This window comes from Callospermophilus lateralis, chromosome X (genome assembly GCF_048772815.1).
Source record: "Callospermophilus lateralis isolate mCalLat2 chromosome X, mCalLat2.hap1, whole genome shotgun sequence".
Taxonomy (NCBI): domain Eukaryota; kingdom Metazoa; phylum Chordata; class Mammalia; order Rodentia; family Sciuridae; genus Callospermophilus; species Callospermophilus lateralis.
The window spans coordinates 97,120,804-97,137,850 of record NC_135325.1 but is presented as its reverse complement, the minus strand read 5'-3'; the positions used below and the strand labels follow the sequence as shown (position 1 = coordinate 97,137,850).

The 17,047-nt window shown below is 40.1% G+C and overlaps 1 protein-coding gene across 4 annotated transcripts in view; it reads left to right on the top strand.

Moving 5' to 3' along the window:
- The window catches only part of Tmem255a (transmembrane protein 255A), a 56,086-nt gene extending 40,266 nt beyond the window's left edge, over positions 1–15,820 (top strand). For all 4 annotated transcript variants that reach the window (XM_077107019.1, XM_077107020.1, XM_077107018.1 and 1 more), the window contains 2 exons: positions 7,421–7,564; positions 15,662–15,820. In XM_077107019.1, the coding sequence (XP_076963134.1) occupies positions 7,421–7,564; positions 15,662–15,820 (303 nt within the window). The remainder of the gene's footprint in view (positions 1–7,420; positions 7,565–15,661) is intronic.
- Positions 15,821–17,047: the final 1,227 nt, after the last annotated feature.

Here is a 17,047-nt window from a genome sequence, read left to right as displayed (position 1 = left end):
AGAAGGAAGGAAAGAAGGATTAATACTAGTCTCCCCCTCTCCAGGAATTTCACCCTGGAATTTCTCCAGAAAAAGCATCTAGGCTCTTTTCTTTTTGCATTTGAAGAGCCCGCCCCAGGCTACGATGCTTGCCAGGTCTTACTTTCAGTCTTAACCTCAACCTCAACCTCAGCCTACCCACATTCCCTTTTCTCTCTTCCAAATCTTCTCCATATATTTGTGTGTGTCTGCAAAGGTATGCCAGGATTCAGCACATAGTATGCACTCTTTAACAGTAGGTTTCTTCCTTTCTTTGCTTTTAAAGCACTTCTAAGCATTTATTTGCTAATTTGATAAGCTTTCATCTTTAATTATGGGGATGATAATTTTGAGCTACAATTATCAACCTGGCTTTATATTAGAATCACCCAATGTGCATAAAAAGAAAAACCTCAAACAGAAAAGCCCAGATGCCTGGGCCACTTCTCCAGAGATTATGATTTAACTGGTTTACACTGAAGCCTAGGCATCAATGATTGTTTTAAAAGCTCCCCAGGTAATTCTGATCTGTAGCCATGGTTGAGCACCACTTCTTCAAAGGAATGTGCTTAGAGAATTATTTTGTGCCTAAAAGGGGTTTGCTTTGGCCCCAGAAAGGAGAATAGGCAGTGAAACGAAAGTGAAGAATCAGGAATCAGGCAAAGGAGAAATGAAAGACAATAGACCAGGCAGAGATACACAGGAGAGTTTATTTGTAAGAACTGACAAATAAAGGCCATCTCTCCCTATGGAGAAAGCAACATAGGCTTGAGGTTCGGGACTTTTATGGGGCAGGCTCAGGGATTAGAGCCGGATGGGTCCTAATGCGGGTGGTTACAGGTGTGGTTGGTATGGGGGAGTAGTGATACGTCCTTGGGCAGGAAAGTGAAATTTTTCTTAAAATGGTCTTTCACTTAAGATGGCTGTCCAGATGCTAAACAAGGACCTTATAGCAGAGCTAGGCCTGTGCCTGTTTTTTGGCCCTGTTTCAGGTTCCCCAAGGAACTGGAACTTGAAAGGCAGTTTGTAACTTGATCCCAGACTGTCAAAAGGATGGGTGATGGAAAATGAAAGGTGGGGTTGGATAAGGGGGAAAAAACCTCTACGTTTGAACAGCAAGTCCCCAGCAGAACTGGACTGACAGGAAATACTGAGCATCCCTGCTGGTGATCCTATGTCAAAAGAAATCAATCTCTGCCCACCCTCAGTCTTTCTCTTTTTTCCCTCTCTTATATACACATTTCTTATTCACCTTATCTCCTCCCTACAGAAATCTGAAGCTCTAAGGAGTAGGGGAAGCACTAACATAGGTGGGGCCTTAGGATGGAAAAGGATTTCTTGTGAGGGAGCTTTCAGGTGAGAGAGCTGCAGGAAATCTCTTTCTGGATTGGGGCTTCTTTAGAGAAAAAGAATTCCCTTTGTTCATGGAGACTTTCTCCCATGGGCAAATGGAAGGACTGGAAAATAAGCTTCCTAGTTGGTTGTTGAGGAGATAAGGACCTCAGGACTGGTAGGAGTTCCCTGATTGTTCCTAATGCTTTCTGGTGTGGGTGGCAGAGCCATCTTGATGCACAAATGGAGTAGGTGGTGGCTACTTGGTAGGCTCTATAGTGTTCCTGCAAGATGTCCCCTCTTTCCAGTTTTACACTTTAAAAGTAATAGTGCTGAAAATTCCACCATTTTTGGAAGATGGGCATTGTCCTCTTTCTCCTTGTCCACTTTCAAAATGCATATATTTTAAAAAGGAAAAAGGCTAATATGCCACAGACATGTTAATAGCTTGTGCTACTACCCTTTCTGTGTGAAATATTGGATAAAATCCTTTTCCATGGTGATAGAAGGGGTTGCAATTTGAAGGCAAAGGGTACCTGGGGAAGACATCTTTTCTTCAAGAAATTTCTGGAAGTTAGAAAGAAGAAAGGATTGAGAAGGTGGTGCAATAAAAAATATAGCTCTGCCTAGCTTTTGTCCTTCAGACCTGTTTTTCCTTATTGTGCCCCCTTAAAATGCAGGAGGAAGTTACAAACATAAAGTCAACCATTTTGAAGTATAATTTAGTGGCAGTATATTCACAATGTAATGTCATGTCATGCAATTGTCACATCTGTTTAGTTCCAGAACTTTTTCATTACCTGAAACCTGTATCCATTAAACAGTTACTCCCTATTTCCTTTTTCCTGAGACCCAGATACTACGAATCTGCTTTCTGTGCCTAGGGATTCACCTATTCTGGATCTATCTTTCTTTTTTTTGTGTGTATGGTACTAGGGATTAAACTGCGGGCCTCACACATGCTAGCCAAGCATTCTACCACTAAACTACATTCCCTGCCCTTTTTTATTTTCTTGAGACAGGGTCTCACTAAGTTGCCCAGGCCAACACAACTTGTGATCTTCTTGTCTCAGTCTCCTGAGTCGCTGGAATTACAGGCATATGCCACCATGCCCAGCCCTATTCTCTGTGTTTCATAAATATTGAGTCATAAAATGTGTGAATTTCTGTGTCTGGCTCCATTCACTTATAATTTTTAAAATTCATCTACCTTGCAGCATATATCAGTGTTTCATTTCTTTTTATGATTGAATGATAATTCCATTTATGGGTATACCACATTTTGTTTCTTTTTATCTGTTGTTGGACATTTGGATTGTTTCTACCTTTTGGCTATTGGGAATATGCCGTTATTAACATTCATATAAAAGTGTTGGTTGGAATATATGTTTCCAGTTCTTTTTGGCATAAACCTAGAGCTGGAACTGCTTGATTGTACAGTAAGTTTATATTTAACTTTTAGAGGAACAGCCAAACTGTTTCCCTCAGCAGCTGTATCATTTTATATTCCTACCTACAGTGTATAAGGGTTCCAATTTCTCCACATCCTCACTGATACTTTCTTCTTAATTGTAGCCATTCTGGTGAGTGCAAAGTGGTACCTCATTGTAGATTTGATTTGCTTTTCCCTAATGGCCAATGATGTTGGGTATCCTATGTGTTTGTGGGCAATTTGAAACCTTCTTTGGAGAAATACCTATTTAAGTTATTTGCCCATTTTTTAAATTGAGCATTTGTCTTTTTGTTATTGAGTTGTAAAAGTTCTTTGTATATTGTGGATATTAGAACTCTTTAGATATGTGATTTTAAAATATGTTCTCCCATTCTAAGGGTTCTCTTTTCATTTTATCAGTAATGTCCTTTGATGCTCAAACATTTTTAAATTTTATCTATTTTTGTTGTTGCTTGTGCTTTTGTTGTCATATGTAAGAATCCATTTTAAAATCCAAGAACAAGAAGAATTTCCTGTTTTCTTCTATGAATTTTATAGCGTTAGCGCTTACATGTAGATTTTTAAATTTTTTTATTCTTTTTAGATGTGCATAACAGTAGAGTATATTTTGACATAGTATACATACAAGGAGTATAACTTATTCTAATTAGGAGCCCATTCTTGTGATTATACATGATGTGGAGTTACACTGGTCATGTATTCATATATGAACATGAGAAAGTTCTGTCCAATTCATTCTACTGTCTTTCTTAATCCTAACCCCCCTTCCCTTCAGTCCCCTTTGTCTAATGCAATGAACTTCTATTCTTCCCTCTCTCCTGCCCCCTTATTGTGTTTTAGCATCCACATATCAGCAAGAACATTCAGCCTTTGGTTTTTTTTTTTTTTTTTTTTTTTGGATTGGGTTATTCCACTTAGTTTGATAGTCTCCAGTTCCATCCATTTACCAGCAAATGCCATAATTTCATTATTCTTTATGGCTGGGTAATATTCCATTGTGTATATGTACCACAATTTCTTTACCCATTCATCTGTTGAAGGGCACCTAGGTTGGTTCCATAGTTTAGCTATTGTGAATTGAGCTGCTATAAACATTGATGTGGCTTCATCACTGTAGTATGCTGATTTCAAGTCCTTTGAGTATAGACCAAGGAGTGGGATAGCTGAGTCAAATGGTGGTTCCATTTCAAGTTTTCTGAGGAATCTCCATACTGCTTTCCAGAGTGGTTGCACCAATTTGCAGTCCCACCAGCAATGTATGAGTTACATGTAGATTTTTTTAATTTATTTTTTGTATCTGGTATGAGGTAAGGGGTTCAATTTCATTCTCTTGCATGTGGATATCCAGTTGTCCCAGCACATTTGTTCAAAAGACTGTTCTTTCCCCCATTTTAGGTCTTAGCCCCCTTGTCAAAAAGCAGTTAATCTCAGATATATAGGTTCATCACCAAATTCTTAATTTCACTGTTATCTTTGACCTAGAGAGGAAAAATAAGTTTGTTGATAGTCCATCCTGATAAATGCAGTAGTAGCTCTAAACTTTCTAAAAGCATACTTGCACATTTACTTTTTTTGATCTTCATTATTACTCTCATGAGGTAAGTATTACTGTCCCCATTTAACAGTTGAGGAAATGTTCCAAGAAGGGTCAAATCACTTTCCCAGAGCTAAATAGCAGAACTGGGACTGGAGCCCAGATCTTTCAAATGCCAGAGACTTTGCACTTTCTACTCCATTCCCGCTGCCCCTAACATTTGGTTAGTCCTTTCTGGTTCTACAAGTGTTGTAACAGACATTACCTCCTTTGTTTAGTTGCTTTAATTTTAAAAAAAATAAAGTGAGTTTTTTTTCCAACTGTTGGGAGCTTCTTTAACAGTAAGGGTAGAGAGGGAGGGAAATACCAAGTACCTATCAAATGTCAAACCTACAAACTCTGTCAAGGACCAGTATGGACAATGAAAGGTGAAGGTAAATATCAGGGGAGACGATACTTGATCCACAACATGAGCATGTGAGATGGGGTTACCGAGGAGGGACTTAGATCACTTTATTAAAACAAAAGCATGAGGTACAAAGTCCTGGAACACTAATCAGGTGAGCCTAAATAAAATCCTTGGCCTAGGTCCCAATGTCATTAGTGACTGTGTCTCCTCCCTGACTAGAGTGCCCTGGGGTCTCCAAGGAGGTCCAGAGGTGCTGGATGATGGAAGTCATTTCCAGGGAGTGAGGACAGAAGCCAAAGTCTGTGAGCTGGCAGCCTTCAATAGAAGCTGCTAGGAGCCACCATTTCCAGAATTGTGGGATCCTGAAAAGAAAAAGGATGTCTTCATTCCCTGACCAGAGGTGCTTGGTGAAAAGGATCACAAACAAATGTTTGATGAAGTATAAGTTGACTAAATATCTGCAGACTTAAGATGAATCTTTAAAAAGTGAATATATATTGCCATTTTTCTCCTAACTGGTGTCTCTGGTTTGGAGTAAACTAAAGATGAATAAAAGTAGCAGTCTTTCCAAAGTCCACAATAATTGTCTCAGAATTGACTCAGTTTTGTCTAGGCAAGATTGCTTTCACCATTCCCTGTGCTACCTAGTAACCTTTTGTTTTACTGGAGCTCAAAATGGGGGTCTCACAACTTAAGCCCAAGAATTTTAACAAATGCGCACACACTCACAGAGGTTCTTATGTGCACACAAATAGAGACAGAGCCTAAATCTGCTGTAAAATCAAAATTACTGATTTAAAATATAGCCAAACTGTTATTTTGGACCATCTCTTTTGCCTCATACCTGCCCAATTCTTCATGTCCCCCTTCGTCTCACTCCCTCTTCTTTCTCTCTTGTTACCCTGTCCATTTTCTCTGCATCTTCTATCCCTGACTCTTTTCTCTAAGTAGCTTTCCAATGCTTGTTCCATTTTCCTTTTGTATTTCTTTCTCTGTAAGTGTCCTTTCAAATATGGTCTTGACCCTTAGCCTCACTGAACACACAAACACTTTTATAGATATAGCTGATGTTGTGGGATTGTTTTTCCATAGTTGGGCTTAGTTTATTTGGATAAAAGAGCTGGTTTCATTCTATAAGAGATAGGGTGTTTATAACAGACAGAAGATCAAGGGAACATGTTTTCTGGTACTTCCCCATGGGTAGAATTTTCTTCTTAGAATTCTGGTGGAGAGGTAAGGGCATTTCTAAGGGCTCTTTCTGTAAAAAGCAAGCCAACCCTTGAAATGGTCAAGATCACACACACTAAAGAGTCTGACAAACATTTCTCAGGTTGTCTGTGAGCTGCATTGTAATGACTGAGGTTTGCAGCTCTTCAGACCTCCTAGAGATGTAAACAGTAACTCACTGGGAGGAAGAGAGCAGTAGAGCTGTGTTGAAACTTGCTCTAAGGGAGTTTCCCCTGCCAACACCCTCACAGTTGCCTGTGCCACTGCCAAAGCCTACCCACATATTTTCACTACTTGAATGGAAGCTTCTGCTTTCTGCTAAAGTGTTGTAGACATATTCCAGAAAGAAGACACATTGATCTTTTGAGATAACTCTCGATTATCCACATAAATGGAGAAGGAGTCAATGGTGGAGAAAAGAGAAAAATCATTTACCCCACATCTTGACCCATGTGGTACAAAGCACAGATGTACCTGGAAAATAATGAGCAGTAGTAACTTCCTTTAGACATTCTGTGGCCCTATTGAGAGCAGGAACTCCATGTTAGACATCTTTAGTTTAAACCCTTGAAGACTTGAAGTGCTACATATACCATCAGCTTGTAAAAATGATAATTTTTTTTCTGTGCTGTTTTGTTTGCAAAAAAAAAAAGGATCAATATACTCTGCTTGGACTTTCATAGCTTCTGTGCACTGCTAGCCATGCAGTACTGAAGAGAAATTAATACCCTTCATGTCTACAGGAGAGCTCCTTAGTAAGGTTGGAATTTACAAGAATCTTTGCAACTTATACAAGCTCTTTATGATTGAATGCATTCTGTTATACCAAGAGCAGTAGCCTGTTCAGACTTGTCCATTTGACATTTAGCATTTTGAGTCTTTTTTTTTCTTTTTTAGTCCTTGTTTTTAAAAATGACATAAATAATTTCAATATTTATATAGGCATGAAAATTTCAAAAAAGTTGCAGGAAAGGGTTGGGGATGTAGCTCAGCAGTAGAGTGCTTATCTAGCACGTGGGAAGCCCTGAGTTTGATACCCAGCACTGCAAAAAAAATGTTTTGGGGAAAATGACACAGTACATATTAGTTGTAAAAACATTGGCATTGGTGGAAAGTTAAGAGCCCCTATTCTCCTAATATTAGTCCCCTCCCCAGAGAATCAATGGTTTGTTGTGAAGCTTTCCAGGTTTCTTTGCATTAATAAATATGCATACATATACAATTATTTCAACCTTTTTAAACATAAACTGGAATCATTCTATATTAATGTATCATAGTGGCATTAAAAATCAACAATATGCTTTGGAAATTTTTCTCTGTCACTAAATATAGGTCTCATTGTCTATCAAGAGTTACATGGAATTCCATGGTATAGATGTATCACAGTTTATTTAACCATTTTCCTGATGATGAACATTTATGTTGTTTCTAATTTGTTTTTCTACAGAATCCTACTCTCCCAGCACTGAACTGTTCTGTTGAAAATGCCCATCCGACTGTTTCTTACTATGCTCGTCCCCAGGTGGCATCATACAATACCTACTACCATAGCCCTCCCCACCTGCCACCTTATTCTGCTTATGACTTTCAGGTATGTTTGGAGAGAAAAGTAACTCTCTATTTCCCTTGTTCTTGCTCAAGCTATCTTGTTCTTTCCCTCAATTCATTTATAGAACCTTCCCATTGTCTTCATAACATATACGAGGTAGCCAGGCTCTCTATCCTTATTGCCTTTAGCATCCTATGGGTACCAGTGACTAGGATAAGGACTAGTGGGCAGGAAATGAGAAATGGCAGAGATGAGAGGGTGGAAGTAGCACAAGAGGGGAAGAAACAGAGATGGAAGAAAAAGGAAGAGAAAGAGGATAGGACCAAGGTGTCCCAAATTGTCTTGAACTATACCAACAAGAAGATAAATTGACTGGAAAATGGCAGCTCATTAGTACATTATCAAGGACCCCTATACAGCAGTGGCTTTTTTTCCATTCATTTGCCATGGGAAAAGGCCTATCCCTGCTCTTTAGCACAAGGACCCTCTGAGACACACAAGCATTTGAATCAAACCTGCAATGAGGAAGTCCCTTTATCTTCAGACTTCCTAAGACAACATAGAGAAAATATTTTTATAACACCCCTCCCCTTTACTGCTGTATTATCACATAGGTCAGAAATAGTGTACTAAATTTGCACTTTCCCTTTTTCCTTTTGAGTGAGACTAAGTGCAGAAAAACAACCCCCAAAAGGCACTTAATTAAAAGGATTAATTGTGTGCAGAGCACTGAACTGGGCACTTTATGGAAACAAATGAAGTGGTCCTTTAGACATGTCCAGAGACTGTGTTAGTCAGCTTTCCTTCACTATGAAAAAATAGCTGAGGTAAACAACATAAGAGGAGAAAAAGTTTCTTTTGATTCACAATTTCAGAGGTTACAATCCATGGCCATTTGGCCCTGTTGCTTTGGGTCTCTGGCAGCACCAAACATCATGGCAAGATTGTGTGATGAAAGAGGCCTATTTATCTCATGGTGACCAAGAAGCAAATAGAGAGACAGGAAGGGGCCAGGGTCCCACAACTGTCCCACTTACCTAACTTCCTTCCACTAGGCCCCATCTCCTAAGTTTTCCACCATATCCCAGGAGCACCACAGGCTGGGAACCAAGTCTTCAATACACGGGCTTTGGGAGACCCTTCCAAATCAGAGCAGAAATTATAAGCTTTCAACCATAGAAAAGTGGGGTTATACTAAAATCTGGTTAATTCAAAATTCAAGGACCATAGGAAAAACCTTTTAAGGGAAAGAAATAATGAATTTGCTTCTGTTGAGTAAGAGCCCATGAATGCTCCATGGTGACATAAAAACATGATTGTTTGGGGGGTACGTCCAGTTAATGAGCCAATTTGGCAATACAAAGCCCTTGGGCAACCTAATTTCAGATTCAGTTGAACAAAATAATTAAAACTTAAAGAACCTATTCAGTAGAATAAAGTATGATTGCATTTGATTTAGACACTGTTTGGAGAGGTCTGAGGCCTTATAATGCAATAATAATACATATAAGTATGAACATGGACTTGTTCACTCCTATAAAAGATAGTATTAGTACAAGAAGGTATCTATTAAAGCTTAGAAAAATGATGTTAGAATTTGTTTTAAAGCCTACTATATACTGAGATAGAAACCTCAGGTATCTTGTTATCCAAATATAGGCTGGAAAATGCAAATATGCTCAAGAAGGAACAGATAAGTTCAGTACTGATAGATGCAGGAAGTTATCCTTTAAAAAACTCAGGCATATTAGGCTAACACAAGGAGGATCACCATTCTCTTGGGGTCCCTATAATGAAACCATTTGGGGATTGGGGGCCACTTTCATTTTATATCAAAGTAAATCACATTGATTTTTAGGGATTTACACTTTATAATGAGCCCCTTAAGTAGGGACAGTAATATCTCTAGTGATGGTTCTCAGAAGCTCCAAGATAGGAAAAACCTCTTTGGGGTATAGAGCCATGACTCCATCAGTCATTTGTCACTCAAACCCTATCCCAGGAATGAAATGAGATTGACAGTGTCAACAATGACTTTGGCATTGGGTTGCAGTTCGATCAACACTTACTCTATGTTCCCATGTACCGGGAACCATGCTAGGAGCTGTGGATATGATGGTTGAATAACAGTCCCTGCATTAAGAGATCTGTCTAGGGACTTGGGAGTGGGGATAGCAGTGGTGACTAAAAAATAAATAAATTATTACTCAAAATGCTATAGAAACAGGGTACCTAATCCAGAGAAGGGATCCAGATTTAGCCACCTAGTACAAACCTACACTCTGGGTTTATAACAGGAACTAAAGGGACTGTAGAAACCTCTACTTTTTTTAAAGCATTTATTTTTTAATTGTAGGTAGACACAATACCTTTATTTTATTTTTATGTGGTGCTGAGGATCAGACCCAGTGCCTCACGCATGCTAGGCAAGCGCTCTACTGCTGAGCCACAACCCCAGCCCGAAGCCTCTACTTTTTAGTAACAGCTACTATTCTTTGAGCATTTACTATGTTCCAAGCATTATATTTAAGAATTTAATATATGTCATCGCATGATGCGATGACTGCATGTCATTTATGATCCCAGAAAGGGTCTCTTGACTCTTCCTTATTAAATCATTAAATTGGTCTCCGCTGAAAAGGGGTTCCCTTCCTTCATGCATTCCCCAACTTCCAATTCTTGCCCTAAGCTCAAGCTGTCTTTTGTATTTTCTCTTTGGAGACTTTATAGTTATATGGTGTTGGTCTTGAGGGGGATTTGTTGTTGTTGATGGACCTTTATTTTATTTATTTAAATGTGGTGCTGAGAATTGAACCCAGCACCTCACACATGCTAGGCAAGCACTCTACCACTGAGCTAAAACCCCAGCTCTATTTGTTCTTTTTAGATACACATGACAATCAAGTGTATTTTGACATATTATACATACATGGAATATAACTTATTCTAATTAGGATACCATTCTTGCAATTGTACATGATGTGGAGTTTTGCTGGTTGTGTATTCAAATACGAACATAGGAAAGTTATGTCCTATTCATTTTACTGCCTTTCCTATCCCCCAAGGATGTTTTTTAGAGTATTAGAGTTATAGTAGTTGTGTTTTTCTCAACAAAGTCATGTATGCATGCAATTCAATTTCAGTTCATGTCCCTCCTCTTCCCTCCTCTCCTCCCTCCCAGCATTCTGTTTCCTTCACTCTACTGATCTTCTTTTTGATCATTTATTTATTTTTGATTGGTTCTATTTATACATAAAGATGAAATCCCCTATGGTATATTTATACATGCATATAGTGTTCTTAAAATTCATTCTGCATTTCCTCCAAGGGAAATGCTTTTAAGTAATTTGTCTCCCTTTTAGAACTTAGTATTTGAGTAGAAGTTTCTTTTGCTCATCAAGGTCCATTATATTATAAGTTCATGGGAGGAAAGGCCAGCTTTTATCTAAGAAAGCAAACATGCCAGGGAACATCTGCTTATGTTCTCAGATTAATAAAAAGCAGTCAGCAAATGCACCCCAGCTCTGATGATAAAACCACCAGAAACACAAACTTGCCCTCAAAAGTCCAGAGCTCCCCCATGTTCTTCTCTGATTGAAAAATGACCCAAGATCTTGCCAGAAAATTGATCTTCCTCGATTTTATTCTGAATGACTTCCCCATTTTTGAAATTTCCAAATAGAACTATTTCTGTGACTTTGGGTTTGATGATTTCTATTTCCTTTTTACTCTGAGGCCAGTAGAAGGATGAGGAAAGTCATGCCCTTATTGCATAGCTGTCCAGTTAGGGAGCTTGGGAAACATTTCTTGTGGTCAGACCTGAGCAAAGACTTGGTTTTGATCAGCTGACCCTGAAGCAGTTTCAAGTACTGAGTATGGAGAAATGGAACTTTTCCATTTCCATTTCCATTGTACTCCACAGTGTCCTTGCTTCTCATGAACTCCCCTTACTCCAAAGCAAGAAGGACATAAGCTGAGACTACTTTTACCTCCCTGCTCATTTCCCTGGCACTCATTTCCCCACTATCCCTTCAGCTTTAGTCAGGTAGTCCAATGTATGTATAGTGTATTAAGCATCAGTTTCTATTTCCTCTGGGAAATTAAACCCAGTGTGACTTTATATAAACCCCTGCAAGTTCCCAGTCATACTTTCCAGTCTGGCATACTGGACCAGTTCCCTGACATTAACCATGGACTAGTCCCTTCCATTTGATGAGTTGGCAAGTTGAAACTTAAAAGCTAGCCTATGCAGAATGCAAGAGCCTCTATTTAAGCTCTTTATTAAGCACATGCAGGTACATTATGTTTCACCTAAACCACTCAAAATGACTCATTATAAATTGGGCCCATTTAATAAAAGGATTGCTTTAATCCTGGGGGAGGCAGTTTATGGCACAGGTTGCTGAGTGCCTCAGAAGGCTGTTGATACTGTCACTCACCTTTTTCATTTTCCCCCTCCCTGCCAAGATTTTCCTTTCTTCTTCTCTTTTTCCCTTGCTCTTCTCCTCCATTTGCTTCACCTTCCTTTCATCCACCCTTCTCTCTATCTCCCCAGCTTTGCTTTCTGGGGCAAAACAGAGAGGGGATGTAAAGAACTAATGAATCCTGGATTTTATCCTTGGGGCAACTTCCCTCGCTAGTGATTGTCACCGGCCAGCTCCAGGGCTCTTTTTGGAGTCACAGCTCTATTTTGCTCCTAAAGAGAGACACATGCCTTGACAGAAATGTACATTGATCCTGAAAAACATGGGCCAGCCATTGAGCAGAGAGGAGGCAGGCTATGGTGGAAGAGGTGGGAGAGGAGAGCCATGCATGTCCCTGAAGGGGACACTCTCTTAGCACCATCAGCCTATAGGTCATCCAGGCTTCCAAGAAGTGACTGAGAAAGCTAGAGGTGACTTAGAAAGCTAGAGGTGACTGCCCAGCAGTGAGCTACTTAGATGCTCCTCATGTTCCATGGTGTGTGAGGATTCAAAGCTCTAATGTCAGACTCTCAGGCAGGAACCAAAACGCCAGGCCAGCTCCCTAGCTACAACAAAGCCAGCTCTTTCCCAAGGTGCCTGCCTGTTGCTAGGAAACTACTCACTGGTACTGTGCCCCCCCCCCGAACCTCAAGGGTGTGTGGACCATAGCCAGTTAGCTCTCTAGCTTTGCCAGAAACCCTTCAATTTTATCCTTAAGACTCCCAATTTTATCTTCAAAGGGAAGTGAGAATCACCTCCCCTGGTTTCTCCCATAATACTTCCCAACCATGAAACTGAGAAATGAAAACCCAAGGGCCGTTGTTCTACCCCCCATTTATTATCAACGTGTACAACTGCCACCCATGGCAGCTGCTGCCCACAGAAGCCTTTTAATACCTCTCAGAACAGAACTCTCTTTAGCTGTACTGCAGGAAACTTGTTCCTCCCTTCTGTGGTTGGGAACACCTAAAACTGGCCTGTTGCCTTTCCCCATCCCTCTAAAGGGATTTAGAAGGGCAGAGTGCCACATGCCTGGACACTGGGTTTCTTGGCCCCTAGGGGCATTGCTTTCCTCTCTGGTTAGGAGGAGAGAGTTCTTAATTGAGGAAAGAAAGAGAAAGGAAGAATGTGATGGAATGCAGAGTGGAAAATTAGGAAATCACAATATAGTCATGTGCTCCATAATGTTTTTGTCAATGACAGAATGCACATACAGCAGTGGTCTCATAAAATTATATCACCTAGTAACATTATAGCCATCTTAGTTTGTACAAATAGACTCTGTTTGCACAGTGATGAAATTGCCTAATGATGCATTTCTCTGAACATACTCCTGATGCTGAGTGACACATCCCTGTACTGAGGTTTTAACAAAGGGTATTTTAGGAGGAGGGAGGAGAAAGACTGAGTTTTTAGGAAGGAATTTGGCTTATCATGAGTCCAGTGCCTCAAACTGTTCTGCCTTTAAAGGCTCTCCAGGTTCGGTGACTCTGTCATTCCTTTACTCAGTGAAATTATGGATGGAATAGAGGAGGACAAGGAGGATGGCAGCTACAGTCTCTTCTCAGTCCTATTATCATTACCCATTATGTAGTAAAGGACAGATATTTCAGTATCTTAAGCAAGACCCAGAAACCTGAATACCTCATTCCCAAGAATGCAGAGGTTAGGACTGGGTATACAGAGAATAAGACAGCTGGTCAGAGGCTCCAGACACCTCATATCAAGGTGGACCTTAGATTGCTATAGGCCTAGAAAATTGACATGATCCACTCAAACTCTGGTTAGCAGCATAAAGTCACAGTGACCGCTTCACACCCTCTCCCAATAGCATTTAAACTCTTCAGAAAATTTGGTATAAGTAGCTTTTAAAAATATGTACAAGCCATGCCGGGCACGGTGGCGCATGCTTGTAATCCCAGTAGCTCGGGAGGCTGAGGCAGGAGGATCTTGAGTTCAAAGCCAACCTCAGCAATTTAGAGAGGTGCTAAGCAACTCAGTGAGACCCTGCCTCTAAATAAAATATAAAATAGGACTAGAGATATGACTCAGTGATCAAGTGCCCCTGAGTTTAATTCCTAGTACCCCCACAAAAAAATATGTACCAGCCAGGTGCAGTAGCACACACCCATAAACCCAGTGGCTGGGGAGGCTGAGGCAGGAGGATCATAGGTTTGAAGCCACTCGCAGCAAATTAGTGAGGTTGTATGCAAACTAGCAAGACCCTGTCTGAAAATATAATAGAACTCAAAATAAAAAAAATAAAAAGGGCTGGGGATGTGGCTCAGTGTTGAAGTGCTCCTAGGTTCAATCCCTTGTACCAAAACAAAACATACACACACACACACACACACATACACACACACGTGCACAAATGCACATATAAATATCAAAGATTATATATATCAATGCATATCTATATATCTATAGATACATAGTGATATCAATATATATAGATAGATAAATATATAGATATATTCCTAGAGCTAAGACAGAACAGAATATTTGCAGTTCTTCCATTCTGTTTGTCAATTTATGTTTGCTCTTCCTGAGACCCCAAAACTGTTTTTCCTGCCTCTCACCATCCCCATAGTTCCCTCCAGTCTTCAGACCTCACTCCAGTCTTGTTCTACCACTGGAACAAGAAAACACTACCCCCAAGCTGTGACAGTATTCTTTGAAAATAGATTTTATTTTTTAAAAGCATGCCAAGCTCATCTTCTATACACGTGAAGATATATTCACTCATTCAGGACTTATTGAACACCTACTACTTAGCAAGCACTGTTCTGAACTCTGGAGGATATGGCACTGAGCAAAACAAGTCAACTCTCCTTGAGCACAAAGAGCATTAGGATTAAGCATGGACATGGGCCAGGGAAAGAGAGGGGAAATGACTCTTAACCTGCCAGTTCACTGGATATTTTTAGAATTTGGATCTGCTCCTTTCCCAAAGATAGACAACACAAAGTAAAATTGAATCCTTGGTCTCTACAACCTGACATACTGCTCCTCCTTCTTACCATTGGTATTCTCACCACCAAGCCTGTGTTACTCTTTGCTTTCCAACCTACCCTAAACCTGGGGGTTGATGCAGTGGTAGTTCAGATGGAATAGAAAATGATGGACTCAGAGTTGGAAGATTCCAGAGCCAAGAAAGCCATTTAATTTCTCTGGCTTTGTTTTTGTTTGTTTGTTTTTGTCTATGAGATGGGCTCCTGACCACTGTACTACTTCTCTGCGATAGATTCGTGGAGCGAAAACTTTCCCAGGGACTAATAACTTTACCTCATTAAACATTCTTAAGGCCCAAAACACCTTTTTTTAAGACTAGTTGAGATGTAGTTGCATAGCTCAAGGGAGACAATAAGTCTGACGGCCTGGGTTTTAGATGCAATAAAGGGAGAGGTGTATTCAGAGACAACACATTAGAAGCAACAGGATCCAGTGGATGACTAGATGCAGGGTTCAAGGGCAAGGAGCAGAGGATCACGTGAGGCTTGCAGCCTGAATGAGTAAGAGAACATGGGACCACCTGTTTCACAACCCTCATCAACTTTGTAAGGTTTAGAAGCTCTTTGAAATAAATCTGCATATTTATTTTTATGTAGTAATGATTATTCATGAAATTACAAACTCAAACTCACTAAGCTGATGTTTTCTTTTCATTACACAGCATTCCAGTGTCTTTCCATCCTCCCCTCCCTCTGGACTCTCTGATGAGCCCCAGTCTGCTTCTCCCTCGCCCAGCTACATGTGGTCCTCGAGTGCACCACCCCGTTACTCTCCACCCTACTATCCACCTTTTGAAAAGCCACCACCTTACAGTCCCTAAAGATGAATGCCTGCTGGCTATTGAGATTTTTGTGGCTTTTGTATTTCTGCTTTAGTGGAAGTGTGTAGGGTACAAAATTTTAAGTGTGACTCTTATGCATAAAGTTTTGCCATACCCTGCCAGGCTAGGGAGAGATAGGGATGAAGCTTATTTGTTATCAGTGCAGAGCAGGGGTGGCTAAGCTGAACCCAGCACTCCCAAGAAGGGCAGCTCACACTTTTAAGTGAGGCTGGGGAACCAACCCAGCAAGAAGCTTGTCATGTTTGGACCTGCATTACCCTATGCTCCACCTCTGTATTCAGCAAAAGCATGGTTGCCATCTGTTTCACTTTATGTAAAGGAGTGTTGTCTTCAGGCTCTTGGCAGATTGCCACCCTAGCACCCTGGTTGAAGCGCCCAGCTTATAGGCCCTATCTTTCCCTACTACTACTGTCAGTCCTTAAGGAAATTTCCCAGCTGATGGAGCTACACAGTAGTTCCAATACAAAGAGTTCTGGCTAAGATTTTGTTTGCTCATTTGGATGTTGAAAAATGCTGCCCATATCTCACTCCTTTCTTCTCTGTATTGTAAAAGTGGCTGTTGTGATCATTTAGCTCAGCTTTTGTTATTGGTACCTCCTAAAGGGAAAAGTGCAATATTCCCTCTTCTCGAGTAGTGGGAAACAGGATTGATCTGGAAGCACTGAAATACAGAGCAACATGTAAGCTGTTCTAAGTAGATCTCGGTAATACATCTGATAATTTAGGAGACTGTGGTTTTACTACATGTTGCATCATTGCAAAATGCATTTGCTACAGGAGATACAAATCTTACAGTTGAAATTCAGAGTTTAAAAATGCTAGATTAGGTTGGGTTGTAATATGAATTGTTACTAATCTTTGTGACTATTTAATCTTCAAATATTGTGCTTCAACCCCAGCAAACCGCACGTATCCTGCACCCCACCCTAAAAGAATCATCTGTATTTTAATGCCACTGCTCTTATTGGTCCTTTTTCTGTTGAGACCAATCATGACAGCATTCAATTCAAGATTATGAGTGTTACAATGCCGCTTTAAGTCTGCAAAACCTCAAATGTAGCCAACTTGAAAAATTCTTAAGTGTTACGGTAGATTTAAAATCCATCTGGCACATTGTGGTATTTGTACAGTTCTTTTAATTATACATAGCTTTAAACCATCAACCTGATGAGTTTAAGACACTTTGGCATCCATGCCTTCACTTCA